General features: G+C 42.3%; 1 protein-coding gene across 1 annotated transcript in view; it reads right to left on the reverse strand.

The window, feature by feature from the left end:
* Positions 1 to 362: 362 nt before the first annotated feature.
* The window catches only part of LOC120066518 (cGMP-inhibited 3',5'-cyclic phosphodiesterase A-like), a 97,821-nt gene continuing 82,579 nt past the window's right edge, over positions 363 to 15,604 (reverse strand). The window contains exons 12-14 of the mRNA XM_039017944.1: positions 15,203 to 15,364; positions 2,350 to 2,599; positions 363 to 2,220 (exon numbers count right to left, since the gene is read on the reverse strand). Coding sequence (XP_038873872.1) covers positions 1,919 to 2,220; positions 2,350 to 2,599; positions 15,203 to 15,364 — 714 coding nt within the window. The 3' untranslated portion in view covers positions 363 to 1,918. The remainder of the gene's footprint in view (positions 2,221 to 2,349; positions 2,600 to 15,202; positions 15,365 to 15,604) is intronic.

Raw genomic sequence — 15,604 nt, forward strand, 5'->3', positions numbered from 1 at the left:
GGGGCTCTGTAGGGGAGGGGCTCGCTCTGGTCAAAAGTAGTGCACTATATAGGGAATAGGGTTCTTTAGGGCCTTGGTCAAAAGTAGTGCACTATACAGGGAATAGGGTGCCATTTAGGATGGAGACTGGCTGTCAAAGCTAGGACTATTATGTGCTACTCTGCTCTCTCCCTTAAAATCACCTCACAGTAAATGGTTCCTCCTTGTATGGCTTAGAGATCGTATACTGTGTGTGTGTGTGTGTGTGTGTGTGTGTGGTGTGTGTGTGTGTGTGTGTGTGTGTGTGTGTGTGTGTGTGTGTGTGGTGTGTGTGTGTGTGTGTGTGTGTGTGTGTGTGTGTGTGTGTGTGTGTGTGTGTGAGAATCAATAGTCAATAAGTAGTAAAAAACAGTATTTTGTCTCCTGGTGATCTATGTAATCAGTTTATCTGGTAGTAGAGGAAGAATCCTGTATTTGAGTTAGGTTGAGAAACTATGCCTTAAAGTCATAGGACCTCATTATCTTAGCAGGCACACTAGCCTGTTTTTTTAAACTGTATTCGAGAAACACTCACAAGACCTACAGTACTAGCATGCATTTTTATGACTCCTCTCCTGACCTTTTAGTGTGTTCCAACGTCCTCTGAACCAAGCCATGGGTCAAAAAAGACCCTAGGCTGAAGTCAGATATGTTCTGCTTCCCTGGAGTACCATGACACAACTGGAGTACCATGACACAACTGGAGTACCATGACACAACGGGAGTACAATGACACGACTGGAGTACCATGACACAACTGGAGTACCATGACACAACTGGAGTACCATGACACGACTGGAGTACCATGACACAACTGGAGTACCATGACACAACTGGAGTACCATGACACAACTGGAGTACCATGACACGACTGGAGTACCATGACACGAGGAAAAGTTACCGGCTGATGGTTCTGCCGATGTCATAGATCATCGAGGGGCCTTAATTAAAAGGGTGGGCTATACCGACCGTTTCAGTTTGTCAGTAAAAACCAAAAGATGCCTAGAGGGCATGCTTGCTGTCGTGTGCTTACAGATTATAGGTGTGAGATGCAATGTGAAATCAATTAAAGAACATTAATAAAAATGGAAAATGTAGATTTGTATGAAGCTGTTCGGTCTATTTTTTCCCTTCTCAATCCACATAGTAAAAATAGAACCATATTACTGAGACTTATCAGACCCAGAGAAAATACTTAAAATCCCCCCCGAAACAAAACACATGAGTACAGGTGCATGTGATGTTTAAGTATAATTGCGTTCAGAAAATATTTCTTATATATAAATTGGCGGCAGTCTCTGCAGTCCGTTGTTTACACAATGGGTTTGAGGTCTTCATGACCAAGTCTCAATCCACTCTTGACGGTAGCAAAAAGAGTCTGTGTACTTCGTGACCTCTTATACCAGTTTGTTACATCCAGTATATGATCCTGTAGGTTATTGTAATAGTTCCTCAAGAGGACGATTGACCGATGTTTCTGAACCTGACTTGTATTCTTTGTTTTTATATATAAAATGTGTAAAACACAAGTAAATATCTCCCACTCTGTGTTACATTTTCATTAGGCACTATGTCCCAAACTTCTACAGTGTTGTGTCTAAGTGAATGTGCTGGCAAAAAAAATAATAAAATCACTCAGTTTGTCAATAGGATAGAAAAAGTAATTTCATGTTCTGGCTCGGGCTAACGGCTGCCTTGTTTCATTCCCATGAGCCTTTGGTCCTTGCTATCTGGGATCCTTGGGACATCCCTACCCCATTTAAGTTTACATTTAAAATGGTTTAGGTAACGGGTTAAGGTTAGGTAAGGGTTATGGTTAAGTTTAGGGTTAGGGGTTAGGGTTTAGGGTAGCAATATCCCAAGGATCCCAAATAGCACTCGCCATGAGCCTTTGGGGCCCTCACTCTGGCCCCGCCTCTTCTACAGGTTCAGACTCGTCCTTCGGGGGTGCTGGCCACTCCTCATCTATTTCCTCCTCTGGCACCTCCCCTTCCTCTTCTGGCTCCTCCCCCTCCACTACATCCTCCCTGCTCCCTGGCTCCTCCTCCTCCTCGTGGATGGATAGGATTGGCTCAGCTACATTGTTTTGCTTGGGGGTTTCCTCTGCGATCACCTTCTTCCACATCTCGTGGTTGTCCATCAGGTGCTGGGTGATCTGACAGAACACTTTCCTCCTCTTCTTGGGAGCTGCTTTGCCTTTCTCTACAGAAGGGTTTGGAGAAACAATATTTAATAGTTTTTTCATGCATTGATTCTGGCTAAATCTGGCACATTAATAATGTGCATTGTCCCTGTCAACTACACCAAGTAAAGTAAAGGAAACATTCTTACGCGATGCCTCTGAGCTAGTAGACCCATCGTCATCCTCTGTCGTATCCTCCTCTTCATCTTCCTCGTGCTCCTCCTCCTCCTCGGGGTTAGGCTCCACCCAACGTCCGGGCATGAGTGCTGCGGAGTCGTATGAGTTACAGAGCGGTCCTACGATGTGGGTGATGAAGGACTCCTGGAGCTTAGCCAGCTGAGGAGCAGAGCGGTCCATAAAGGGGCTGATGGGAAGGCCCTGGCTGGACTCCTCGTCACCCTGTGGAAGAGGCGATGACACGTTCACTTTTTATAATCAGAAGACTTTATTGGTTGCTAGGAGGTTTTTTGGTGCTACAGTCAAGAGATTAAAAAAACAACATTTAACATCTGTAGGCTACATAATGTATAGGTAGATCAAATTATGACACGCGAGTTGATAAATGATGATTACACACGATAAGGCATTCACTCACTGCTCTAGAATGTAGTGAAATGTGGGTACATTCAAGAGGGTGCTAATAAATGTGTCTAAATGTAGATTTCTGTCATTATGAATCACATACGATTAACAAATAGATTGTTCTCTACAATATTATAACCTTAATATGCTTGTACTTAATTAAGATTTTTGTCCACAAATGTACCGAAATGTCTATTATGTGTAAATATTTAATGATTTGTAACTTAAATGCCATAATGTAGTTATTTTGTTAGATGATTCTCTCTATTAGCTTAAATCACGCTAGCTGTTCGTTCCAAAGAGATTCACAAGTCACAGGAATGTGTCGCGCAATAGAGACATTGTCTCCCTCCAAGGAACGTGTTCCTAGGCAACCCCCCTGCACTTGCCGGGACAGGCCTGCTCCTTCAGTGACTAAAGCCAATGTGAGGAACGTACTAACAGAAGTTTGTGCTATGAAACAAAATAAAAACTGCACTCTGACCCACAGAACGTATTTGCTAGATTCATGATAGAGTTGTTAGACAAATCACGGAAAGTGAAATTCAAAGCGTGATGTAATTTTATTGGAATTGGCAGCTGTTGTTGGTAAGTAATGAATCTGTTAAGTTAGCTTCTGACATGACTTACTGAGTATTTAACCATATTGATTACAGTAACTGCCCATTGAAAATATGACTTTTAAAAGTTATATATAAAAGTTATAACATATCCAAATAATGTTGACTTTTCCTATACAAGTATTTGTGGCCAAAGCATAAATTGGAGAAAAAAACACTTTCAGAAACCTACCACGAACTTGTATCTCAAACAGACCGTTTAAAAAAATGCTTACTCCTCATAGAACATGATGTCATCATCACCTTGAGGAGGATGAGCTGGCCAATCAGCGGTCTACTTGCATGAATATTTTTAATTACCAGAATACGCCCATACCATTCCAACACAGAAAAGCTGCTTCATAATATACTTAATTACCATTGGAAATACTGGGCAGTTACTTTAAATAAGAACGTTAATTTGTTGTAACCGCTGCTCTTGGTTGTATCTCTTCTATTTTTTCGGTGTTGGGAGTTGGTAACATTTGGAGGTGTTTCCGTGCTTTGGACCAATCAAAATCAACTTGATACCTTGGTCATTTTTATCTCCAGATCCGTGGCTCTAATACTGAGATGCAGTGCCTTAGACCGCTGCGCTACTCAGGAGTGTACAAGTGGATCATGTTTGTCAAGTTGTTGGTCACCGCCTTTCAAATTGTCCAATTTGCGACTATATGTCAACTGGATGAACTTTACGAAAATCATGTGATCAAAGGTCATGCAGTTTTTGATGAAGTCATGCAGTTTCTTGCCTTCAAGTTGCTGCAGCTGCTACTCACCATCATCATTAGGGTGTTCTGGTTTGACCTACGCGATTGTGGACAAAAACGTGACTGAAACACGAACTTTATCGCAATTCTAAAGCCAATGGAAATACAAATGAAAGGTATATTTGAGACCTGTCTCTAACCAATCAAATGAAAGGTATATTTGAGACCTGTCTCTAACCAATCAAATGAAAGGTATATTTGAGACCTGTCTCTAACCAATCAAATGAAAGGTATATTTGAGACCTGTCTCTAACCAATCAAATGAAAGGTATATTTGAGACCTGTCTCTAACCAATCAAATGAAAGGTATATTTGAGACCTGTCTCTAACCAATTAATTGTACACATGTTATGTTTTTAGTTTGTGTGTGTGTGATATGGGGAGAAAGTTAATTTCAACACTTATACAGAAAAACATTTATAAACAACAGCAGCTATGTTGACACTGCCATGTTAATCTGAGACCACCACAGTGTCTGACTTTCGGCTATCACAGATGCACCTCTCCTGACTTCACTCGCCGATTTTCATCAACAGTCGGCTTCGTTAAGCTTACCGCTTGAACATACCCATTGCTTTCGGGGGAAGTTAGATATTGAAATTTAGTCTGTTAGCTTTGTAAATTAATATGTAGAACCAATTTTGTTTTCTATAACGCGGATTTCATTTTGAAAAAGCATGTGTTATGACACACATGCGACGTCCCTCTAAGGCCCTTCTGCTAGCTTCCTAGCCCCGGCCCGCTAGCTGTCTGAATCGCCGTGTCTCCAGCCCGCCGAGCTACTCACTGGACCCCTATGATCACTCGGCTATGCATTCCTTTCCCAAATGTCAATTCGCCTTGTCCATTGCTGTTTTGGTTAGTGATTATTGCCTTATTTCACTGTAGAGCCTCTAGCCCTGCTCAATACGCCTTAGCTAACCCTTTCGTTCCACCTCCCACACATGCGGTAACCTCACCTGGTTTAAATGATGTTTCTAGAGAAAATATCTCTCTCATCGTCACTCAATGCATAGGTTTACCTCCACTGTATTCACATCCTACCATACCTTTGTCTGTACATTATGCATTGAATCTATTCTACCGTGCCCAGAAACCTGCTCCTTTTACTCTCTGTCCCAAACGTACTAGACGACCAGTTCTTATAGCCTTTAGCCATACCCTTATTCTACTCCTCCTCTGTTCCTCTGGTGATGTAAAGGTTAATCCAGGCCCTGCAGTGCCTAGCTCCACTACCATTCCCTAGGCGCTCTCATTTGTTGACTTCTGCAACTGTAAAAGCCTTGGTTTCATGCATGTTAACATTAGAAGCCTCCTCCCTCAGTTTGTTTTATTCACTGCTTTAGCACACTCTGCCAACCTAGCCGTGTCTGAATCCTGGCTTAGGAAGACCACCAAAAACGCAGAAATTTCCATCCCTAACTATAACATTTTCCGACAAGACAGAACTGCCAAAGGGGGCGGAGTTGCAAACTACTGCAGAGTTCTGTCTTACTATCCAGGTCTGTGCCCAAACAATTTGGGCTTCTACTTTTAAAAATCCACCTTTCCAGAAACAAGTCTCTCACATTTGCCGCTTGCTATAGACCACCCTCTGCCCACAGCTGTTCCCTGGACACCATATGTGAATTGATTGCCCCCCATCTATCTTCAGAGCTCGTGCTGATAACTGACCTAAACTGGGACATGCTTAACACCCCGGCCATCCTACAATCTAAGCTTGATGCCCTCAATCTCACACAAATTATCAATGAACCTACCAGGTACAACCCCAAATCCGTAAACACGGGCACCCTCATAGATATCATCCTAACCAACCTGCCCTCCAAATACACTCCTGTCGTCAACCAGGATCTCAGCGATCACTGCCTCATTGCCTGGGTCAATAATGGGTCTGCGGTCAAACGACCACCCCTCATCACTGTCAAACGCTCCCTAAAACACTTCAGCGAGCAGGCCTTTCTAATCGACCTGGCCCGGGTATCAGTAGAGGATGCCTGGTTATTCTTTAAAAGAGCCTTCTTCACCATCTTAAATACGCATACCCCATTCAAAAAATGTAGAACCTGGAACTAATATAGCCCTTGGTTCTCTCCAGACTTGACTGCCTTTGACCAGCTCAAAAACATCCTGTGGCGTACTGCATTAGCATCGAATAGCCCTCACAATACACAACTTTTCAGGAAAGTTAGGAACCAATATACACAGGCAGTTCAGAAAGCAAAGGCTAGCTTTTTCAAACAGAAATTTGCATCCTGTAGCATAAACTCCAAAAAGTTCTCGGACACTGTAAAGTCCATGGAGAATAAGTGCACCTCCTCCCAGCTGCCCACTGAGCTGAGGCTAGAAAACACTGTCACGACCAATAAATCCACAATAATTGAGAATTTCAATAAGCATTTTTCTACGGCTGGCCATGCTTTCCACTTGGCTACCCCTACCCCGGTCAACAGCCCTGCACCCCCCACAGCAACTTACCCAAGCCCCCCTTTCTCCTTCACCCAAATCCAGATAGCTGATGTTCTGAAAGAGCTGCAAAATCTGGACCCCTACAAATCAGCAGGGCTAGACAATCTGGACCCTCTCTTTCTAAAATTATCCGGCGAAATTGTTGCAACCCCTATTACTAGCCTGTTCAACTTCTGTTTCGTATCGTCTGAGATACCCAAAGATTGGGAAGCTGCCGCGGTCATCCCCCTCTTCAAAGGGGAGACACCCTAGGCCCAAACTGCTACAGACCTATATCTATCCTACCCTGCCTTTCTAAGGTCTTCGAAAGCCAAGTTAACAAACAGATCATCGACCATTTCGAATCCCACAGTACCTTCTCCGCTATGCAATTTGGTTTCCGAGCTGGTCATGGGTGCACCTCAGCCACGGTCAAGGTCCTACACGATATCATAACCGCCATCGATAAGAGACAATACTGTGCAGCTGTATTCATCGATCTGGCCAAGGCTTTCGACTCTGTCAATCACCACATTCTGATCGGCAGACTCAAAAGCCTTGGCTTCTCAAATGACTGCCTCGCCTGGCCACAATATGGCGGATATATTTTTGTCTTGATTGGGCTCTGAGTGCCGACCTCAGATTATTGCATGGTTAGCTTTTTCCGTAATGCTTTTTTGAAATCTGACACAGCGGTTGCATTAAGGAGAAGTGGATATAAAATTCCATGTATAACACTTGATCTTTGATCAACGTTTATTATGAGTATTTCTGGAAATTGATGTGGCTCTCTGCAAAATCACCGGATGTTTTTGGAACTACTGAACATAACGCGCCAATGTATACTGAGATGTTTTTATATAAATATGAACTTTACCGAACAAAACATACATGTATTGTGTAACATGAAGTCCTATGAGTGTCATCTGATGAAGATCATCAAAGGTTAGTGATTAATTTTATCTCTATTTCTGCTTTTTGTGACTCCTGTCTTTGGCTGGAAAAATGGCTGTGTTTTTCTGTGATTTCGCAGTGACCTAACATAATCGTTTGTGGTGCTTTCGCTGTAAAGCCTTTTTGAATTCGGACACTGTGGTGGGATTAACAACAAGATTACCTTTAAAATGGTATAAGATAGTTGTATGTTTGAGGAATTTTAATTATGAGATTTCTGTTGTTTGAATTTGGCGCCCTGCACTTTCACTGGCTGTTGTCATATCGATCCCGTTAGCGGGATTGCAGCCCTAAAAAGTTAAATGCAAGTAAAACTAAATGCATGCTCTTCAACCGATCACTGCCCACACCTGCCCGCCCACCCAGCATCACTACTCTGGACGGATCTGACTTAGAATATGTGGACAACTACAAATACCTAGGTGTCTGGTTAGACTGTTAACTCTCCTTCCAGACTCACATTAAGCATCTCCAATCCAAAATTTTATCTAGAATCGGCTTACTATTTCGCAACAAAGCATCCTTCACTCATGCTGCCAAACATACCCTCGTAAAACTGACTATCCTACCGATCCTTGACTTCGGCGATGTCATTTACAAAATAGCCTCCAACACTACTCAGCAAATTGGATGCAGTCTATCACAGTGCCACCCGTTTTGTCACCAAAGCCCCATATACTACCCACCACGGCGACCTGTATGCTCTCGTTGGTTGGCCCTCGCTTCATATTTGTCGCCAGACCCACTGGCTCCAAGTCATCAATAGGTCTTTGCTAGGTAAAGCTCTGCCTTATCTCAGCTCACTGGTCACCATAGCAGCACCCACCAGTAGCACGCGCTCCAGCAGGTATATTTCACTGGTCATTCCCAAAGCCAATTCCTGCTTTGGCCGCCTTTCCTTCCAGTTCTCTGCTGCCAATGACTGGAACGAACTGCAAAAATCACTGAAGCTGGAGACTCATATCTCCCTCACTAACTTTCAGCACCAGCTGTCAGAGCAGCTCACAGATCACTGCAGCTGTACATAGCCCATCCAACTACCCCACCCCCATACTGTTATTTATTCTATATATTTTGCTCCTTTGCACCCCAGTATCTCTACTTGCACACTCATCTTCTGCACATCTATCACCCCAGTGTTTAATTGCTAAATTGTAATTATTTCGCCACTATGGCCTATTTATTGCCTTACCTCCCTTATCCTACCTCATTTGCACACACTGTATATATAGTTTTTCTATTGTAATATTGACTGTATGTTTGTTTATTCCATGTGTAACTCTGTGTTGTTGTATGTGTCGCACTGCTTTGCTTTATCTTGGCCAGGTCGCAGTTGTAAATGAGAACTTGTTTTCAACTAGCCTACCTGGTTAAATAAAGGTGAAATTAAAAAAATGTAAAACACGAAGCTGCGGCCACTAGCTAGCTTGTCAGTTGATGTTCGTAGTTAGCGCATTTCTGCCCTCGGAGCAGTGACAGAGTTCTATTGAGTAGTGACCACTTTTTGACCATGGCTGTACAGATATTCTATTCACTCTAATCATGCTAAATGATCTGATAAAATTGTCTGCATATTGAACCATATGTGGTAGAGACATTTGGTTTGGACTATTGTTTTTCTGTAGCAATTCTCAATGTTTTTTTTAGAAACATTGCATGAAATAATAATTTTATGGCTGAACACCCAACATAATAGGCGTATAAATCAAATCATTTAAATCTCCAGTTTCACATTCTGTGAAAATAAATATGCCAGTTACAAAACACACATCCATCTCATCTCTTCCTTAGTGACACACTGGGGACTTTACAGAGCAGTGTATACCTTCTAGGACTAGATTTAAATGGACAACCACACAGGCTCAGCCCATACATTGGCGCCAACAGAACACCCCACACATTGACTCCAAGGCCGTGGTCTGTCTGTGTAATCACTGTTGCAATCACTGCTGCTCCTCCACCAGTTGCCTAGCACCCCAACAGCATAATCACCATATTGAATCCTATCCATCATTGGGGTCATTGTCATTGAAGGGCCAGACTGTTGCCAAGCTTCTGGAGTGCAGACTTTTCTTCTACACTATGAAGGAGGCTTGGCTCAGGCTGGCTTCATACGCTAGTTGAAGAGTGTGTGGCAATGATTTGGGCTGGGTTGGGCTGATGGCACCCTGAAGAGTTGCAGTCAGTTTTGGAATCGGTGGCCACTAATAAACTAGTCCTGAATATCTTAAACTAAGAGCACTTTATTTGGTACAAATCATTCCTTAAGTTGTAGACCTCAGCTGAATCTGATAATGAACAGTGTGGCTGTTGAACAAGTTGAGGGGACTAAATTACTTGGTGTTACCTTAGATTGTAAACTGTCATGGTCGAAACATAGATTAAATAGTTGTAAAGATGGGGAGAGGTCTGTCCATAGAGATGCTCTGCTTTTTTGACACAACACAAAGCAAGTCCTGTAGGCTCTAGTTTTATCTTATCTTTATTATTGTCCAGTTATGATCAAGTGCTACAAAGAAATACCTAGTTAATGTTACGCGGAGAAGAGCAGGTGAACCCAAGTGCAGACTCAGACGAGGAGATTGGGATAAGGTATTTATTGAAAAGCAGATGAAAGATGTGGTGCAGGCCAGGGGAAGCTTGGACGGGTTGCAGGATCCAGGTTCTAAGGCTGGAGCGAGGGGAGTTGGGGCTGGGTGAGCAGGTCCGGAGCAGAATCCAAGGAAGCAGTGGAGTGGGGGTTCTGGGCAGGGTGGCAGGACTGACGAGACGTGGGACTGGAGACAGGGACCAGAGTCAGAGTGGACGGAACTGTAGCGGAGAGAACAGCGTCAGGCAAGGAAAAATGGGCACAACATGAAAATAGGATCTATGCATGAGCCAATGGCTAAAATGCAGATTGACAGAGCAGAGGCTACGATCTGGCAGCGTGGAAGTGGCAGGGTCTTGATTATGGAACAGGTTGCAGCTGGTGGGGATCTGCTCTGACTCCAGCACACCTGTCTCTCCACACACACACACGAGAGAGAAAACTGGGGGAGTGGCAGCAGATCAAGGAGACACAGGATGAGCAGTAGAGGGCCCTTCCATCTCATATAGAGCAGGTGAACAGCAAACCTGGTTTAAAAAAAACTAATAAAGCAACACCTCGCGGCACAACGCCTCTCCCCCATGTGACCTACTTGTTGTGTGTATGTACTGACATTTATGTGTAACTGATAGATCCACGCAAACACATTACATGTTAATGTTTTTACATGAACATACACTACCGTTTAAAAGTTTGGGGTCACTCAGAAATGTCCTTGTTTTTGAAAGGAAAGCACATGTTTTGTCCATTAAAATAACACCAAATTGATCAGAAATGCAGAGCAGACATTGTTAATGTTGTAAATGACTATTGTAGCTGGAAACTGAAGATTTTTTGTGGAAAATCTACATAGGCATGCAGAGGCCAATTATCAGCAACCATCATTCCTGTGTTCCAATGGCACATTGTGTTAGCTAATCCAAGTTTATCATTTTAAAAGGCTAATTGATCATTAGAAAACCCTTTTGCAAATATGTTAGCACCGCTGAAAACTGTTGTCCTGCTTAAAGAAGCAATAAAACTGGCCTTCTTTAGACTAGTTGAGTATCTGGAGCATCAGCATGTGTGGGTTCGATTACAGGCTCAAAATGTCTAGAAACAAAGGACTTTCTTCTGAAACTTGACAGTCTTTTCTTGTTCTGAGAAATGAAGGCTATTCCATGCGAGAAATTGCCAAGAAACTGAAGATCTCGTACAACGCTGTGTACTACTCCCTTCACAGAACAGCGCAAACTGACTCTAACCAGAATAGAAAGTGGGAGGCCCCGGTGCACTACTGAGCAAGAGGACAAGTACATTAGAGTGTCTAGTTTGAGAAACAGACGCCTCACAAGTCCTCAACTGGCAGCTTCATTAAATAGTACCCGCAAAACACCAGTCTCAACGTCAACAGTGAAGAGGCGACTCAGGGATGCTGGCCTTCTAGGCAGAGTTCCTCTGTCCAGTGTCTGTGTTCTTTTGCCCATCTTAATCATTTATTTTTATTGGCCAGTCTGAGATATGTCTTTTTCTTTGAAACTCTGCCTAGAAGGCCAGCATCCCTGAGTCGCCTCTTCACTGTTGACGTTGAGACTGGTGTTTTGCGACAGGAAATGTGAATTATTCTGTGGATTACAATGAATGGGTATTTTTGTAGGGATTGATACATTTTTTTGTAAGGGAAAGTCTGACATTTCAAAGTGGAAATAACAAACGTCAGAAGCCTATACGTTTTCAATGTCCTCAAATGATGTAAAGGTATTTTATACAGACAAAATGTTTTTGAAATCAATGCCATGCAGAACACACATGGTATATGTAAGCTACAGTGAACATACAGAAATATTTGGCAACTGACTATGGAAGACACCCTGATGCAGTTTCCTCAGTACAGTATATATTGTTTATTGGCACCTTTGCACAATTCACTATTTCTTTTCAAAATATGAATATGGCCTGGATAAAATGATTCAACATTTACATGTATTTGATTGGGGGCAGGATCTGATTTAGCGTGTAACTTACCTGACCTGTGATTAGTGTAACTTACCTGACCTGTGATTAGTGTAACTTACCTGACCTGTGATTAGTGTAACTTACCTGACCTGTGATTAGTGTAACTTACCTGACCTGTGATTAGTGTAACTTACCTGACCTGTGATTAGTGTAACTTACCTGACCTGTGATAAGTCGAAGGTGACAACAGGGTAAAAATAGCCATTCAACCCGTTTTGAAATGAGAAAAAAGAACTTTCACTCCATTGTATAATGCAAAGGTGCCAATATATTTGACCGGTCTAGCATATGTGTTATATGTCATAATGTCAAAAATATGAAATATAAATAATTGGCATAAAAGTGATTGGCCATGGCAGAAGACCCGATGCATATTCCTTATCAGATAATTTTAATCGTACCGTCATATGTCATATGTCATCATATGTTGTCATATATTCTCCTGTTACACAGAACACACAAAGTCATCTTTAGTCTGAACGTAAATAAATAGAATCTGATTGTCTATGGATGGCATATTCCTTATCCGGACAATCATATTTCATGTGTGTCGCATTTTCTACCAAGGTTGACATTCTACGGGTTATCTCTGTGCAATTCCAGGCAGCAGACATGCCATTACTATCTCAATTTGTCAGGGAGATGGAATAAAAATTGAATTACTGGGTGAAAATCCATCAGGTTTTGGGGTCAACAAAATGAATGGGACTGAGAAAAACTTGTGATTTCAACATACAGTCGCTCTACACTCTTACAAAAAAAGGTGCTATCTAGAGTGGCCTGTGAAAGTATTCACCCCCTTGGCATTTTTCCTTTTTTGTTGCCTTTCAACCTGGAAATAAAACCGATTTCGAGGGGGGGGGGGGTTTGTATCATTTGATTTACAAAACATGCCTACCACTTTGAAGATGCAAAATATTTTTGGGGTGTGAAACCAACAAGAAATAAGACAAAAAAACTGAAAACTTGAGCGTGCATAACTATTCACCCCCTCCAAAGTCAATACTTTTTTAGAGCCACCTTTTGCAGAAATTACTGCTGGAAGTCTCTTGAGGTGCGTCTCTATAAGCTTGGCACATCTAGTCACTGAGATTTTTGCCCATTCTTCAAGGCAAAACTGCTACAGCTCCTTCAAGTTGGATGGGTTCCGCTGGTGTACAGCAATCTTTAAGTCATACCACAAATTCTCAAGTGGATTGAGGTCTGGGCTTTGACTAGGCCATTCCAAGACATTTAAATGTTTCCCCTTAAACCACTTGAGTGTTGCTTTAGCAGTATGCTTAGGGTCATTGTCCTGCTGGAAGGTGAACCTCCGTCCCAGTCTCAAGTCTCTGGAAGACTAAAATAGGTTCCCCTCAATAATTTCCCTGTATTTAGCACCATCCATCATTCATTCAATTCTGACCAGTTTCCCAGTCCCTGCCGATGAAAACCATCTCCACAACATGATGCTGCCACCACCATACTTCACTGTGGGGATGGTATTCTCCCACATGCCTTTTGGTGAACACCAAACATGTTTGCTTATTTTTTTCTTTAAGCAATGGCTTTTTTCTGGCCACACTTCCATAAAGCCCAGCTCTGTGGAGTGTACTGCTTAAAGTGGTCCTATGGACAGATACTCCAATCTCCGCTGTGGAGCTTTGCAGCTCCTTCAGTGTTATCTTTGGTCTCTTTGTTGCCTCTCTGATTAATGCCCTCCTTGCCTGGTCCGTGAGGTTTGGTGGGCGGCCCTCTCTTGGCAGGTTTGTTGTGGTACCATATTCTTAAAATTGTGACTTCTGAAGGTAATTGGTTGCACAAGATCTTATTTAGGGGCGTCACAGCAAAGGGGTGAATACATATGCACAAACCACTTTTTCGTTTTTTAGGTAATTTTTTTCATTTCACTTTACCAATTTGGACTATTTTGTGTATGTCCATTACATGAAATCCAAATAAAAATCTATTTAAATTACAGGTTGCAAATGCAGCAAAATAGGAAAAATGCCAAGGGGGATGAATACTTTTGCAAGGCACTGTAAAACCTAAAAGGATTCTTCAGCTGTCCCCATAGGAAAACCCTTTGAAGAACCCTTTTTGGTTCCAGGTAGAACTCTTTTGGGTTCCATGTAGAACCCTTTCCACAGAGGGTTCAGCATGGAACCCAAAAGTGTTCTACCTGGAGCCAAAAAGGGTTCTCCTATGGGGACAGCCGAGGAACCCTTCTGGAACTATTTTTTCTAAAAGCGTAGTACAACGGTAGTACATTGTGCTTCCGAGTGGTGCAAGACGCGTCACTACAGTCCCTGGTTTATATCCAGGCTGTATCACATTCTGCCGTGATTGGGAGTCCTATAGGGCGGTGCACAATTGGCCCAGCGTCGGCCGGGGTAGTCTGTCATTGTAAATAAGAATTTGTTCTTAACTGACTTGCCTAGTTAAATAAAGGTTAAATAAGTTTAAAAAAAATACTACTACAGTTTTTATTTGATTTAAATGTGTATTTTATATATATTATTCTACAGTCTATAGTGCCTGATAGCTTTGTAGCATGGGGCAGAGACTTTTCTTTTACAATACTATAGCCATCTGTATTGCCCTATTATTTCTAATATTGAACATAACAGCTTTTCCTTTCACAGGAGTTTCATGTCAGATAAACCTTGTACTAGCACGTGAAACCTTCCAGTCCCATGAATGTATCGTATTTGTTAGTATTTTTCTGTTGTATACTTCTGTTGGACTGGTGGTTACTTCTGAAGAATTGGGATGAGAATTCTGAGAGTCCAAACCATCGCTTCGGGATTGAAAGCATGTGTAGGGGCTAGAGTATAGGGGCTAGGGTGTAGGGGCTAGGGTGTAGGGGCTAGAGTGTAGGGGCTAGGATATGATTTGGATCTCACATGTTCATAGAATTCATCGACGATGCCTTTGGTCCACTGTATGTGCAGGTACTTTTGTTTCAGTGTGTGTTTGTTTGTGTGTGTGTGTGTGTGTGTGTGTGTGTGTGTGTGTGTGTGTGTGTGTGTGTGTGCGTGTGCGTGTGTGTGTGTGTGTGAGAGATAGAGAGAGAGAATCTGACCTGTTCATAGAACTCATCAACGATGCCCTTGGTCCACTGTAGGTGCAGGTCCTTGTGTTTCAGTGGGCCATTGATGTCAGCTAGCTTGATGCACATCTGACACACCAGCAGTCTGTCGTTCTCATTGGACCAATCAATACCCCTCGTCACGTCATCACCTACCTATAGTAAAAGACAGAGACAAAATATGTTAACCTATAAAAATGCTTTGTGAACTTATATGGTACATTAGGGCACTTACTATACAAAACCTTTCATCTATCACACATCTGAAAAAATATATATGTACGTGGTTCAATAACATGGTCAATCAGTTGTCATTTAAAAAAGAATGTAACATTTAAATTGGATTCCTGATGTAAGAATTCCATAGCTCCAACATTCCGTTATTTTGGATTCACC

The sequence above is a fragment of the Salvelinus namaycush genome, chromosome 21 (genome assembly GCF_016432855.1).
Source record: "Salvelinus namaycush isolate Seneca chromosome 21, SaNama_1.0, whole genome shotgun sequence".
In the NCBI taxonomy this organism is placed as follows: domain Eukaryota; kingdom Metazoa; phylum Chordata; class Actinopteri; order Salmoniformes; family Salmonidae; genus Salvelinus; species Salvelinus namaycush.